Source organism: Danio rerio, chromosome 25 (assembly GCF_052040795.2).
Source record: "Danio rerio strain M-AB ecotype USA chromosome 25, GRCz13ab, whole genome shotgun sequence".
NCBI lineage: Eukaryota > Metazoa > Chordata > Actinopteri > Cypriniformes > Danionidae > Danio > Danio rerio.
Window position 1 is genome coordinate 31,607,554 of NC_141045.1, and position 15,739 is coordinate 31,623,292.

The following is a 15,739-nucleotide window of genomic DNA, read 5'->3' on the forward strand; positions in this document are numbered from 1 at the left end:
GGGCAGAAGGAAAGGTTTTTTGGGGGAAAATATGATGCCATTTTTTTTTTCTTGACTAAATCTGCAGCTCACTGATAGCACAGACTACTTAGTTGTGATCCCAGAACCACACAGGAGACAGTAATAGAGTTTATAATGGCACGGAATGGCAGGAAAGAGGCTCGCTTGCATTCAGAGACCAGGTGGTGTATAATTTATTTCTAAATATTTGCAGCACCCTCATTTTCTTGGGAAAATAGAGCGTTTTGATTTGTTTGGTAGACCCAGTATTTGCATATAGGATAACCTAGAATATGAGTAAACTGTCATTTTTGCATTTTATTAGGCATTTAATTATGAACAAAACATAATCCATGCCAGAATAAATGGCACAAAAAACACACACAAGAAAAATCAGCGTGGATTTGACTGCAATAAGTGAAAAACTGCCACTGATGACAAGGCTCAACTCAAACTGTTATCTTTTCCTTCTTCCACAATCTTGTGAGGGGAAATTAATTTCATGAATGGTTAACTTATGCTGGATGAGGAATTTCCCCAGGCTCCGAAAGCATGGCCATTCACTGATTTGGTTCCCTTTGGAGAACCAGCCGATAACACTGAAAAACATGGTGGTACCAGCCTGAACATTAAGCACATAAACTCTCTCTAATAAAAACACAAACTTAATTTCTGCAGCTTAAAGGGACAGTTTAACCCAAAAAATTGAAATGTACTAATTTATTCCATATTTGTATGAGTTTATTCGTAGGATCGATGTCTAAGCATAGACGTCTTTGCTTAAAAAGGCTACATTGTTTGTGCTGTCTAAATCTAAGACGATCAAGGATAGTGCAAAATTGTCTGTCATCAAATACACAGGAATGAATGATATGAAAACAATTTGATGACTAGTTTAGACACCGTTTCATAAAAAGATACCATTTTATCTGAGAAAAACTATTGTCATCATATCATACCCACACAAAGGGCCCTATCATACACCCGGTGCAATAAGGTGCAAGATGGGTTTGGCGCGATTTGTTGCTATCTTCAGACCGGCACATTCCTATTTTTCACGTTTTGCGTCATGTTGTTTAAAGAGCAAATCTATTTGTGCCACTTTGTGGTGTCACCATCTTGATCCCGGCTATAGGGTATATGCCAAGCTAGAGTTGTTCCCATACTGATAAACTTCCGGTGACCTGATATTGTTAGCTTTTTTCCATTTTATACGTTTCCTTTTACGACATCGACGTTGTAATGTAATTAAAATACATTCAGTTAAATAGACTTTGGCATTCCTTTAGTTGTTCAAACGTAAAACGAGACAAAACTCGCACGCGCCCTTCAGAATTGGCAGATTAGCGCAAAAGCTTCATTGAATATACTGGGGTAAAATAAATGGTCATATTTTAAAGACATGGCGGGGAAAATGTAATTTAATGCAGTGCTTCTCGTACTATCTGAGACTCACTTTATATCAGATATCACTCAGCTAGTGGAGATCGCTGATTTTTAAAGAAAACTGACCTTAAACGCACTTTTTTTTTTTGCATTGGCATACAGTTCACCGGAAGTGCAAATTAAAAGTCCTATTAGCATGCTTCGGCATGTACCCTATTCCCCCTAATAACCAGCAGAGGGCGTCATCACCCGAGTACTACAGATTCATCAGACTCCAAGTCCTATAATCCCGTTCTGGGGTTGACTATCCAACAGCTGATCGCTATCCCCACTCGCACATACATACAGACTCCCAACATCAATTCTGCCTCGAACCTTCTGCCTGCCTCGAACCTAGCCTGTCTCATTGGTTAAGAGCTGCCTGCCAAGATAGACCTCTCCCTGATATTCTGATTACGAAAGCTCTCATTGTTGCCTTGACCATTGCTCCGCCTGACCATGCTCATGTCTCTGCCACCTTCGTATTGCTGTTTTTGGCAATTATTGAATAAAGCTTTAAATGGATACACAACCCTCTGAGTCTATTTTACATGTGGATTGATGGGTGTTCTGGTCTAAAAAGGAGGTATGTTAAGTCGCATTGTTGGCGTGTTGCTATTTTGAAGAACTAAAATAGACTGCGCCACTGACCACTAAAGCTGGCCTAAAGTCCAGCATAGAGCGCGTTAGTTATGTGTCTATGCAGGTCCAAAGCACATATACATTGCTTAATACACACAGGATGTACAGCAATACACAAATATTTATATTTGAAAAAAATTAAAGGATTAAAATATGACAAAAAAGTTTTTTTTCTACATAAATATAAAAACCACCGCCTCCATGACTCATTTCAGAGGCCTTTTTTAGTTAATTCATGACAGTTTGCATTTGCATAATGTCGTTATTATTATTATTATTATCAGTATTATTTATTATATGCATATTTATATGCTTTAATTAAGACAAGTTTAGATTTGTCCACATAATATAATAAGAATAGGATGTGTGTTTGAATATAACTCAGTTTTTTTTTACCACACTTTCTTAATATTGTTCATTTATTTGTTTGCTGGAAATTAGAACTGAATTTAGAAATAGAATTGAAACAAATCTTTGTGCTTAAAGTAAAGAGAAAGTAAAGAGGCCGAATAGAGGAGGCTTACACCTAGCGCTGCAGATGGTCTGTTGAACTGTTTTCTCGCTAGTGAAGTGTTCAGTTTTTCCACTTACAAAGTCTGCCATGTAAATAGCAAATGCGCCATGGCGTGCCGCAACTGTCTCTTAAAGGGAATGGGAGATGAGACTCTGATTGGTTTAATGCACATTATTCTTAAAACACACCTCTAACTCATTAAGAGAATAAGCACAACCCTGTTAGACCATGCACCGCGGCTCAAAGCCTGTTTTTTCATCCATAAAATAGCAAAAGTGGATTCGGACACGCCCTTAAAGCTTTGGCGCCATACCCTTTAGACTTTGCGTCTAGATCATTAAGGTAGAACCCAAAGACACATCTGCACTACAAGCCGTCAAAATAAAGGTAATTTCAAGAAACTGATACATCAGATTTATACAATTAGATAAGAACAGTACTTTCAAAGTAATATTAATAATGTTTTAAAATCATTATTATGAGGCATATTTACACAGTTGTTATTCCATGCTTTCATTTTAACAACAACAAAACTAATTTTATTTACAAGCCTGTAGCTATATTGTTGTTAAAATAAGTAAATGTAATGATTTTATTGAATTATACATGTATTTTGATGGTTTTATGGCTTATTTATTTGAACCATCAAAATAAAAACCAGAGATAATAAAAACAATCTGAAGATATTGACACAGGAAAAAAATAAGGGATATATATATATATATATATATATATATATATATATATATATATATATATATATATATATATATATATATATATATATATATATATATATATATATATATCCCTTATTTTTTTCCTTTTTTTTCCTTTTTTTCCTTATCTGTTTTAATACTAGGTACATAAATAGTTCATGACTATAAGGACTCATGACTATAAGGACAAAAATGTTCCCACTTGAACTGATTGAAACTGAATTATTTGATCCCCACACTATTTAAGCACACATTGTTTGTTAATATGCATTCCTTTTGTTGGCAAGGCTGATGGCAATGTGAGAAATGTGCAATTATGTGTGCCTAAGGTATTTTTGCTACTGTAGATTTATGTTCAGCTTGCATTTGTTTATGGCATATGACATTTTGAGGTAATGAGGTAAATGTTGACAGACTTTGTTTTTCTTTTTTTGTGGGAATTGCCCCTTTTAAAAACTAATTCAGTATTACTGATTTTCAGTCATTCATTTTCTTTCAGCTTAGTCTTTTATTAATCAGGGGTTGCCACAGTGAAATGAACCACCAACTATTCCAGCATATGTTTTTTATGCAGCATATGCCTTTCCAGCTGCAACCCAGTACTGGGAAAACACCTATGCGCACTCATTTACACTACAGACAATTTAGATTATTCAATTCACCTATACATGTCTTTGGACTGTGTAAGGAACCGGAGCACCCGGAGGAAACCCTCGGAGAATGTGCAATCTCCACACAGAAATGTCATCTGGCCCAGCTGGGACTCGAACCAGCGACCTTCTTGCTGTTAGGTGACAGTGCTAACCAATCTGTATTACGCCAAGTCAAATTTCAAAACCAAGTACATGTTGTATGAAAACATTCAATCAGTAATAATATCAGTGTTCTCTTACCTCCAAAATAAGACCCGTCCGAGATCTTTGTCTCTTTGCTGCCCTTCGTCAGGACAGTTAGTACACCGTGTTGTATAAAGTACATCTTCTTGCCGACGGTCCCTTCTCTGATAATGTAATCTCCTGGCTGGAACACCTCGAAACGCAGCTTGGTGAGCATGGAGGTCACAAAATTTGGATCCGCATTGGCGAACAACGGCATTGTGGCAACAAGCTTTCGACAGTTAAAGCTGATTATTTCCTGTATATAACAAACAATACCAAAAAGTGGATGGTTAATAGTAGAATACAAGCTGCAGAAAGAAATTAACCATGTTTTTATTATGTCCCATGATGCTTTGTGTAAATTATGGGAGTAGATTACATGAAACCGTAAACAAGGAGTTTAATGCTTTTAATGGTACAACAAGGTGCTATTATTGTCTTTACAGTTCATTCACGGAATATTAAAATTGAAAAATAACAAATAACTTTCAGGATAAATAACCATAAAAACACAAAACACGTCTTTTCACATCAATATTACAGGCACATAATAAATATTACTGTACTCTATGGAATTCAAAGAAAAAAAATATTAAAACAAAACATTGAGCTTTGGCCACAGATACACATAAGATATTAATCTCATGCTAAATTACCAAGCATATAGCATTATTTTAATGAAGGATAATCTAAAATACCCAAAACAATGCCTTTCTTGTTTTTAAATTGCACAATAAGTAAAATGAATTGTCTCCCAACATTACTGTTTTTAGTGATTTGTTTCAGTTCATTTGAATTTAAAGTTTTCCAAACCAGAAATGCCATCCAAAATATCAAACGCTGATGGAAACACTAACTTGCTTGCTAAACATTTCTACTGACCTCTCTGAGCGGCTCGTTCAGTTCTCCCAGAATGCTCTCCTCATCAAACATCTTGCCCTGATAGCGATGCTCATAATAATCATGGATCCTTTGCCGCATGTCTGCTGGAAGTTTGTGGAAGGACATGTACTGCTCCACTTGCTTGTACTGTACAAATGACAAATAGGCAACATTATAAGCATGAATATTTCAGAAATACTAACGAGATTCTTTTAAATATTTGGGTCAATATTGTTTAAAGGCAATAGCAAACTCAAGTATGAAACCAAGTAACATCAAAGATTTTAGCTAGATAAAATATATATATTCTAGAGTTCACACTTAGCTGATGATTGATAAGTAAGAGCGAGTTTGGCATGCTGTCCTGGGAGAGAACCTTGAACCCGAGAGAACCTCGAGCCCAGGGTTCATTGGGTGAGTGGGGAGTCTAAGCTCAGGTAGGTCTCGAGAGCTCCTCCCTATTTTGTCAATAAAGAGGGGAAGGAAGAGGGGTGGATGGAGGGATTCTTTAAAACAAAGATGGCTAAGGTATGGAAAACTGGCTGTTTATATGTATTTGAATTTATCTGATTAATGTAACAAGTTATTGCTAATACTGGACTGGACCTGCTGTGGTCAATCATAAGCATGTGATCCTCTTGAAATTTATTTACAGAACACAACATAAACAAACAAATAAACAAAAAAGAAAAACTAAAAAGCAGAACAAAACAAAGCATAAACAATAAAAAGACTACAAAACAATCAAATGGAAATCATGAAAGAACCAAAAAGTAAAATAAATTGGGGAGCAAAAATAAATGTGAAACAAAAAAATAAATAAATAAAACAAAAGGCGAACATAAAGTGCAATGAAAACAACTAAACAAACAACAACTAAACAACAAAATACAGAGCAAAAAAAAAAAAAAGCTTAACAAAAAAGCCTATATAGGGTGCAATAAATAAATAAATAAATAAATAAATAAAATTAAAAAGGACTAAAATCACCTTAGATGAATTGTTACAGTTTGTCTCATTTACATTGGCACATTTTTTAAAACAGACTTAACATTGTCTAACTGTAAGTGCAAAAGTCAAAACAGTTTGCTGGAACTTTAGAACTTTATAGCATGTCTGCAAAATATAGTTACTTTCTCAAAACATTAAATCCATGCTTCAAAAAAGTTATGATGTCAGCAATTTGGCCAAGACCTCCAAAACAAATTGTATTTGTCATTGTGTGAGCCACAAAATGATTAGTTGTTTTTTCACCATGACAGTCAACCATGGAAATTAAAGTTTTAAAAAATCTGATACTTGTTGAGAAGGGTTATTAGTACACAGAGAGAAGGAAAAAAAGAATATATATATATATATATATATATATATATATATATATATATACACACACACACACACACACACACACACACACACACACACACACACACACACACACACAGTTGATATCAGAATTATTAGCCCCCTTTGATTTGATTTGATTTTTTTAAATATTTCCCAAATTATTTTTAGCTGTGCAAGAAAATTTTCACAGTATGTCTGATAATATTTTTTCTTCTGGAGAAAGTCTTATTTGTTTTAATTTGGTTAGAATAAAAGCAGTTTTAAATTTTTTAATTAACCATTTTAAGGTCAAAATTATTAGCCCCTTGAAGCTCTATATTTTCGATAGTCTTCAGAACAAACCCTCATAACACAATAACTTGCCTAATTACCCTAACCTGCCTACTTAACCTAATTAACCTAGTTAAGCCTTTTAAAAATATAGTAAAATAGTACCTTTTAGTACTAGTTTACAGTCATAATAGCAAAGATAAAATAAATCAGTTATTACAGATGAGTTATTAAAACTTATTATTAGAAATGTGTTGAAAAAATCTCTCCGTTGAACAGAAATTGGGGGAAAAAATAAACCTGGAACATTTGTATTTATACAGTATATTTATACAATTGTATTACATGTGTAGTGCAGTCTTGTTTGTAAAATTACTATATTGTATTTTTCATATTTTTTGTTACCAAGAATGAACAAACAAAAAAAACAAAAAAAACCTACTAAATAGCAACCTTGAAAAACTGTATTCTTGGTGGCCATCCTGTTTCTCTTTTTGGCCTCGTCAGAGATTACACGTCCAACATGTATGTGTTTGTATATATGCTTCCAAACATGATTAGTTAAATAGCTGATGCAAACTGTACAACAATTAAATGTCATTTACCGATTTAGTACTTGTAATAAAACAACGTCAATATCAGATATTTATGTTCTAAACATGTGCTTTCTTGAATAAATATTTGAATAAATTGTTTTGAGTGTGATGGCTTAAACGAAAGATGGTTGAGAAACTGTGAAGAGTTTGAATGAAAGTTGACTCATCAGTCTTGATCAACAAGCCATATACAATTAGCTTTTGTCCAAACTACAGACAATTGTACTTCCTTTTCGCACACATGAGCCAAAGCATCTGCAATTGGCTCAAATCAATAAGAAATCACAATTTGTTTTGAAAAATAAGCTAATTGTTAGGAAATCCTAAATAACTGTTTTAAAAAAAATCAAACCAAAAGTTGAGCCAAAGCAACTGAGAAAAACTGTAAACACAAAACAATCGAAAGCTTTTTAATGGCGCCACTTTAACATCAGAGAAATCTGAAAATCTGTTTTACATAAACAAAATAAAAAACAAGAAAAAAATCCAGAGCAAAACAAAATACAAATTTGACTGAATTATAAAGAAAATAAATGTCTTGCTTATTGTCACTAATGAACCATCTAATGTTTAATCAAATGACAAGCATCATCATCCTTGGCATATTCATATGATTGTAAAATACGTCATTTATTCAGGACTGCATATGTAAATCATTTATCATTTCTTTACTATAGTAGCGGTAAAAGTAGAATATTTCACACTTAAATTGAAGCAGCTCATAGTAACCCATTGTTGTTGCTTTCCCCCCCTAACATTGTCATGTATAATTTGGCCTATAATTTGGCACAAACATCCTTTAAACCCTCGGGTGTTTGCCCACACTACTCCCCTGATAAACAAATATCGACATAATGTCTCGCTAAACACTTCCTTGCTCTGAATAACTGTCTGCCTCCATATTTACGGCAGGCTCCATTTGCAAAGCTCGGCAGTATTTTCACATCTCCCCATTTATCATTGTCTCTCTGTTTGTCCCTTTCTCCATGCCTGTCTCTTTGGCTTCAAGGTAGGACGTACAGTATTGATAGGGTTTATTTTACCCTTCTCTTTGTTATTTCATTCGCGTCTTTGAGTTTGTCTGCAGCACTGCGACGTTACGCCGCACAGCTCTCCTGTCCTTTCGAATAAACTTTCTTCTGTCACTAGCCATTTTGCTTTCTCTCTCCCGCTTCTATGAACTCCTGTCTTGGCTGTCGACGGTCGCCGGTTCCAATGTGCCCTTCACCACATGCTAATGTTCCTGCCATGTCAGCTGCGAACATTTCACCGGTACAGGAACACTTGGAGTGGCTCTTCTATTATCATATTCAAGGGCAGAGGACAAAACCAACAGGATGAGTTCAAGCTACAGGAATAATGCCGCGCTATACTGTTGTGTTACGAATGTGAGGGGATGAAGTCGCATTATGAAACATAACAATGTAACACAACAACGTAGATTAAGATGTGAAAATATACAGTACATAAACATACAAAAAAGAAAGCACTAAATATAAAACAACCCAGCAGGCACAGGACTTCAACATGATGTCAGATTGACTATGTACCCCAACATCAGGAGGATGTTGCATTTTGAGTGGAAATTAAGTGAAGTTTATTTATAAACTACATTCGAGAGGATCACGTGCTTATGATTGCTTGCAGCCTGCATTATTCAATTTAGGATTCACCAATCAGACGATTCCTAAGCTACTATAAATACCTTAAGTTCCATATAACAGCCATCTACGTTTTGTAGGATGCCCCTTCCACCCCTACTCCTCCTCCTTTCCCTGAAGGGTGGCACGGTGGCCCAGTGATTAGCACTGTTGCCTCACAGCAAGAACGTCACTGGTTCTAGTCCTTACCAAGCCAGCAGACCTTTCTGTGTGTTCTGTGAGTTATCTCTTAAGAACAGTCACTATCTGTTCGTTAGCTACCACAGCAGCCGAGTTCTCGAGATCTACCCGAGCTCAAACTCCCCTCTCGCCTTGCAAACTGGAGGGAGCCCTGTGCTCGGGAATCTTATGAGCACAGGGCTCTGTCCCGAGACAGCATGCCAGACAAGCTTTAGAATCAATCATGAGCTAAGTGTGAACTCTTAAAAAACGGTTTGACGTCAGAATCCAGTGTCAGGCTGACATCAATGTCCAACGTCGGACAGATTTTAGATTTTGGTCACTTTTCAACGCAACCTAAAAACAACCAAATCGCACAGTGAAACAAAACAATGTAACAAAACATAACGTATATTAACGTGAGAAAACATCTAAAGATACAAAAAAAAGGTAAAACAACCCAGCAGGCACAGGACATCAACACGATGTCAGATTGACGTTGTACCCCAACATCGAGGGGATGTTGCATTTTGGTGGAATTAAGAATCTGTTTTACATCAAAACCCAACGTCTGGCAAACGTCAATGTCTAACACTAGACAGACTTTAGATTTGGGTGACTTTCTAACGCAACCTAAAAACAACTAAATATCAATGTCCAGTTATGTGACAGCTTGACGTTGGATTTTAGTAGCTTTCCAACACAACGTAGAATTTTGGTCACTCGGCATTACGACCTGAATCTAAACAAATTTTAATGTCTTATGATGTTGTGTGCCTGCTGGGAAAAAACTAAAATCACAAAGCAAGAAATGCTTGTTTGTCACAAGTTATTTATTATTATATTACGAAGATTACGAAGATTTTTTCTCGTAACGAAGGTTACGAAGATGATGGGAATGTTTATCACCTACAAACTACAAAACGAAAACATAAAATGCAAAGCAAAAACAATGCAAGAAAGTCTTGTTTATTACTTTAAAAACAACGTAATCCCAGCAGAGACACAACGTTATAAGACCTTTAAGGACAATATTATTTTGATGTCCAATAATGACGTGAAATGACGTTAATTTTTTTGTTGATTTTAGGTTGTGTTGAAAAGTGACCAAAACTCAACGGCGATCCAACATCTTAACCCAACATCATATTGTCGACAAATAGACATTTATTCATCAAGTATGGCAACTAAAATCCAACGTCTGATAGACGTCATGGTTATAACGTCCACACATTGTCAAGCTGTAACATCATTAGACATTCATATTTTGTTGTTTTCAGGTTGCGTTGGAAAGTAACCAAAATGCAATCTCAGTTCGATGTTGGACTATGACATTGGCCTAAGGGAAAGAGTACTGGAAAATCAATCTTGAGTTAAAATACCATTACTTGGCTAAAAATATTACTCAAAGTCAGAGTAAAAAGTAGACTGTTCAAATGTACAAGAGTAGTGAGTAATACGATGTAAAAAGCTGATGCATTTACAAGTAATTTGCAAGTAATTTGCATTTACAAGTAATGTGTGTAAACGTAACATTCTGTAGTGCATTTAGTTATTGCCAAGTAAGTACACAACATCATAAGACATTAATATTAGGTTAGATTTAGGTTGTGACGTCAGGTGACAAAAATTCAATGTCTAGTCAGCGTCTAAGGACAACTTTATTTTGATGTCCAATAAAGATTGATATTTGATTGATTTTAGGTTGTGTTAGAAAAGTAACCAAAATCCCCATAGACAAGAAAAAACAAAGTAGTGACTGCAGGTTGAAGTATTGGAGTAAAAGTACCATTACAGAACTAAAAATGTACTGAAGTGAAAGAAAAAGTACACATTTATAAAACTACTTAGTAAATTACAATTCTTAAGAAAAACTACTCAATTACAGTAATTTGAGTATTTGTTATTTGTTACTTTAGACCAGTGGTCCCACAACATTGGGGTACAACGTCAATCTGAGATCATGTTGATGTCCCTTGCCTACTGCAATGTTTTGAAGGCAACCACTGTATCATCTGATAACCTTGGTTTCACTTTATAATAGCATATTTATAGATCTCAATATATAGTTACCAAACAAAAAAAACAGCAGAGGACAAAACTAACATGATGAGTTCAAACTATAGGAATAATGTCACGATGCTGTTATATTGTGACTTTAAGGGCCCTATCATACACCCGGCGCAATGTGGCGCAAGACGCGGCGTAATAGTCTTTTGCTAGTTTCAGCTTGGTGCAAGAGTCGTTTTGAGGCGTTGCGCTACGCTGTTTAAATAGCAAATGCATTTGCGCACATATGTGCGCCCATAGGCGTTCTGGTCTAAAAAGGAAGGCGTTCTGAGGCGCACTGCTGGTGCGTTACTATTTTGAGAAACTATAATAGATTTTTCATTAGACCAAAACAAACCCGGTCTAAGGTCAAGTGCAGAGTTGTGCCTCGCTTACACACTGCTTAATACACACAGAAATGTAGAGCAATACACAAATATCTTTACATATGAAAAAAATAAAATATTAAGGATATATATATATGATATAAATATAAAGGATTAAAATATTACAAAACATATTATTTTCTAGCCTACATAAATATGAAAAATCACTGCTTTTATGTCTTCTTCATCTCGGGAGTCTTTTTCAGTTTATTCATAACAATTTGCTTTTGTATAATGTTATTATTATTAGCAGTATTATTTATTATATCCATATTTATATTTGTTTTATTAAAAACAAGCTTAGATTTGCCCACCTGCAGGTTTTAGACCATATGGGGCAGAGCATGTGTATTTTGATATAATTTTGACCACACTTCATTATTACTGTTCATTTATTCGTTTGCTGGAAATTAGAAATGAATTTAGAAATAGTTTTGAAACAAATCTTTGCGCTTAACAAAAGAAATTAATTATTTATAGGCTAATTGATGTCTGTGCGTAAAGGTTTTCCTATCCACGAGAGCGAAAGTGAAAGTAGATCATTTATCTCTCATTTTCGGTAGATGCTCTGTTCAACTGTTTTCTGTTAAAAAAAAACTGTTAACTGTTTGCTTGTGAAATGCTCAGTTTTTCCACTTCCACTTAAATTATGTCATGTAAATAGCAAATGCGCTTATGGCGCGACGCAAGGCTCTTAAAATGAATGGGAGATGAGACTGATTGGTTTATTTTAAAAACACACATATAACTCATTAAGAAAATAAACTTAACCCTTTTAGACCATGCGCCACGGCGCAAAGGGGATTTTCCCATCCTTAAATTAGCAAAAATGCATTCTGACATGCCCTGAAAGCATTTTCGCCCTGCGTTTTGCGCCTTGCGCATGGACCGTCAAAATAGAGCCCTAAGAGCTGTCGTAACAAAACAAATAATGCAACAAAATGTAACCTAAAAACATGTAATGTATCGAAACAAAAAGATATTGCATTATGAAATGTAATGTAACAAAATATAATAAAAACATGAAAATGTATTTTGCTATAAAAATATAACGTAACAAAATATATTTAAAAAGTGAGACAAAACTCATACTCAAAATAAAATTAGCAAAACGTGCTATAAATAGTGTTACATATTGAATAACAGTATTTTTGACAATGTTAGTGTGTATTGTTCCTGTGTGTGTTTCCTCCATTATCTATCTCTTTCTCTCTATAAAACATGTAACAAGAAAAACTAAACAAAATATATTAGACCTAAAACAAAAAAAGAAACTAAGCAAAATTTATTGCCTTATAAAAGGTAATGTATCAAAAAAGAGGCAATTTATTTCCCATATAAAAAAATCATGTTTTGTCTTATTGTATTGTAAAAAAACAAGACAAAAATGTTGCCTTATTCAATGTAATGTAATTAAACAAAATGCTTTATGACATGTAGTGCAACATAAGAACTGAAAGTAAACCAAAAATAAAAAAATACTACACAAATAAACAAAATAAATATATAAAAAATCTGACTGTTTACCAAACAAAAAAAATCTTTGTTTGCTGTCAACTACACTGCTTGTGAACTGTTATTTTATAGAGCAATAACATTTTACAATTTGTATTGTATTTTTGGATAAATAAATGCAGCATGGGTGAGCAGGATAAGCTTATTTTAAAACATTTAAAAATACTACTGACACCAAACTTTCGGCTGGTAGTGTATATGAAAAATAATTCTAATGTTCATTCGAATATCATATCATAACATCACAATGCTTCAAACAGAGGAATCAAGAACACTTTAACTGGCTCATCTATCATTATCTATCTGAATGGAACAAAACGAATGTAACTAAATGTAAGCCTCCTATAAAAAAACAAGATAAAAACTAAAAAAAAAAAAAAAGATTTGCTTTTGCTATGTTTTTAAAATTTAATGTAACAAAAAAACTATACAAATCATGACATATGAAATTTAATGTAACTCAAATCTAAAATCTAAAGCAAATACTTTTTTTTGCAGGAATCAGGAACAGATTAAGCGGCTCATCTATTATCATATTCAAGGGCAGAGGACAAAACCAACAGGATGAGTTCAGACTCCAGGAATAATGTCTTGTTATACTGTTACAGGTTGCGACTGTGAGGCTGTGAAGTCGCTCTGAAATGCCAGCGTAAGGCCAGCATGACTCATGGCGTCAGAAAAAAGTGTGTCATTGGAATTCGTCCTTTTTCTGGAAACGGATGCTGGTAATCATGTTGACACTGAGGAGAGAGAGAGAGACGGAGATCCAGTCGAAGTGTGGAAGCCCAAATACTGCAGGTAATGAAATCGCCTACTAAAAGTTAACGCGATAAATTGACAACTTCAGTGATTTTTTTTTTTATCCCTGGTGAACTAACCTAATCTTCTTTCTCCCTCTCTACCTCTCTCTCTCTCTGTAACTCGTGATAGTGTTTGTGTCTTCAAAAACCCTTTGAACAGATAGGCAGAGGGTCTTTTAATTATATATGTAATATGTAATTATGTACTGTGGAACCATGATGAGTAAATAAATTATAAGTAATGGTTATATTCAGTCCACCCTATGCACAACACCTTGTTTTTTTATTTATTTTGACTGTAATGTAATACTGTGCTTCTTTTGTTAATCGGCTGTGGAACGAAACTTGAATTTGAATTAAAATAAATAAAAAGATAAGGCAGCAAACAGAAAATGGCAGCTTAGATTGTTTCTCAAAATTGCCTTATGTATTTATGAAATGTATTTTACAGAAATCAGATACTGTTTGCAAAATAAAAATGACATTAAATAAAGGAAAAACAGAAACAGAAAAGTGAAAAACTGAAAGTTTACAATTAAAACATAGGCTTTCAAAAAAAGGCTTGCTCAATCATTTGTTATAATAATGTTTAGTTGTTTAAAAAAATAAAAACTGCAGCGTAAAAAAGCAAAACATTAACAAACAAATTCAAAGCAAAAATTAAGCGACCTAGTAGTTGTTATTTAAAAGGAGTTTTCACCATCAAAGAAACAAAAAAAAAAAACAACTAAGCAAAAAAAGAAAGAAAAGAAAAACGAAAAGAAAAGAAAAGAAAAACACACAAACACAAATGCAAAACAAACAAAAAAGATACATCAAAGGTATTAATCCAAAGTGTTAAAGGTGTAAAAAAGCAAAACAAACCATGAAGCAGAATCAAAAGTCACAAAAAACCAAAATAAAAAAAAAAAGATAAAAAAGGTGAAATAAACAAAAAAACTAAATATAAAGCCCCGGTCAGATCACAGACTTTTGTTGTTGGAAACGAAAGTCACTATGTCAGATTATGCGATAAAATCTTGACTTGTCGTGGGTAACATGCCTATAGTCTATAGCAAGCGTTACTTTTCATAGCAGTCCTAAGTGTTGCTATAACAAATTTATTTTCTCAATTGAAACTTTTTTTTTAATCTTATTTCAGTTTTCAACACTAATGCTTGCTGACAACTAATAACGACATTATTTAAGGGCGTTCCTTACGACATGGATAGGATCAAACGTATTAATTCCTTTTTAATTTTAAGATGTTTTCTTTGAAATCTAAATGTAAATTTTCCTGCTTGCTTATTAAACACTCCTTCGCTAGGCATGGGCCGGTATAAGATTTTCATGGTATGATAACCTTGCATAAAATTATCACTGTTTCACATTATCATAATATTGTGCTCACTGCTCTTAAATATATTCTTTTTAAATGTCTGGGTGAAAAACAAACAAAAAAAATCCCCTTTGAAAGCAATATGTTCTATTTTTTTGAAAGATTTCTGATAAATATGGAGCAGTAAACATGTCAGGCCATATTATTCAAATGAATCATTGGCTTCTGTTCTCTTCATTTGTTTAAAAAACAGATTTATTTACAAACGCATCTTTAGATATTTGTTTTTTCTGCTGAAGATACTGTTGTCCTAAAAAAACGAACAAAAATGTAAATAAATAAATCCTGCACATATCTTACGAACGGTATTACAGAACATTTTGGTGGTTTTAAAACCTTGACTTTTTCAAACCGCGGTATACCTTGAAAACGATTATTGTCCCATGCCTATCCCTCGCCTGACCTTCCCGCAAGTGAGACAGAGAAAATGAGAGCACATCAGCACAGAGGAAAAATCAGATGCTCATGACATAATCTTTAAAATAATGACATATTAAAAGATTTGCAAATATATGACA

General features: G+C 34.1%; 2 protein-coding genes and 1 long non-coding RNA gene across 4 annotated transcripts in view; 1 reads left to right on the forward strand and 2 right to left on the reverse strand.

Annotated features, from left to right (window-relative positions):
- The window catches only part of parp6b (poly (ADP-ribose) polymerase family, member 6b), a 549,184-nt gene that overhangs the window by 134,756 nt on the left and 398,689 nt on the right, over positions 1-15,739 (reverse strand). The gene's annotated exons all lie outside the window — the stretch shown is intronic.
- Positions 1-15,739, reverse strand: part of hcn4l (hyperpolarization activated cyclic nucleotide-gated potassium channel 4l) — a 104,924-nt gene that overhangs the window by 17,982 nt on the left and 71,203 nt on the right. For both annotated transcript variants that reach the window (XR_015526573.1, XM_087312426.1), the window contains exons 5-6: positions 5,061-5,207; positions 4,194-4,434 (exon numbers count right to left, since the gene is read on the reverse strand). Coding sequence is in view for 1 of the 2 variants with exons in the window: in XM_087312426.1 (XP_087168552.1) it covers positions 4,194-4,434; positions 5,061-5,207 (388 nt within the window). In the remaining variant the exon portion in view is untranslated. The remainder of the gene's footprint in view (positions 1-4,193; positions 4,435-5,060; positions 5,208-15,739) is intronic.
- On the forward strand, positions 13,780-14,107 carry LOC147830921 (uncharacterized). The gene is made up of 2 exons (XR_015526620.1): positions 13,780-13,841; positions 13,974-14,107. It is a non-coding gene; the product is annotated as an uncharacterized LOC147830921 (long non-coding RNA).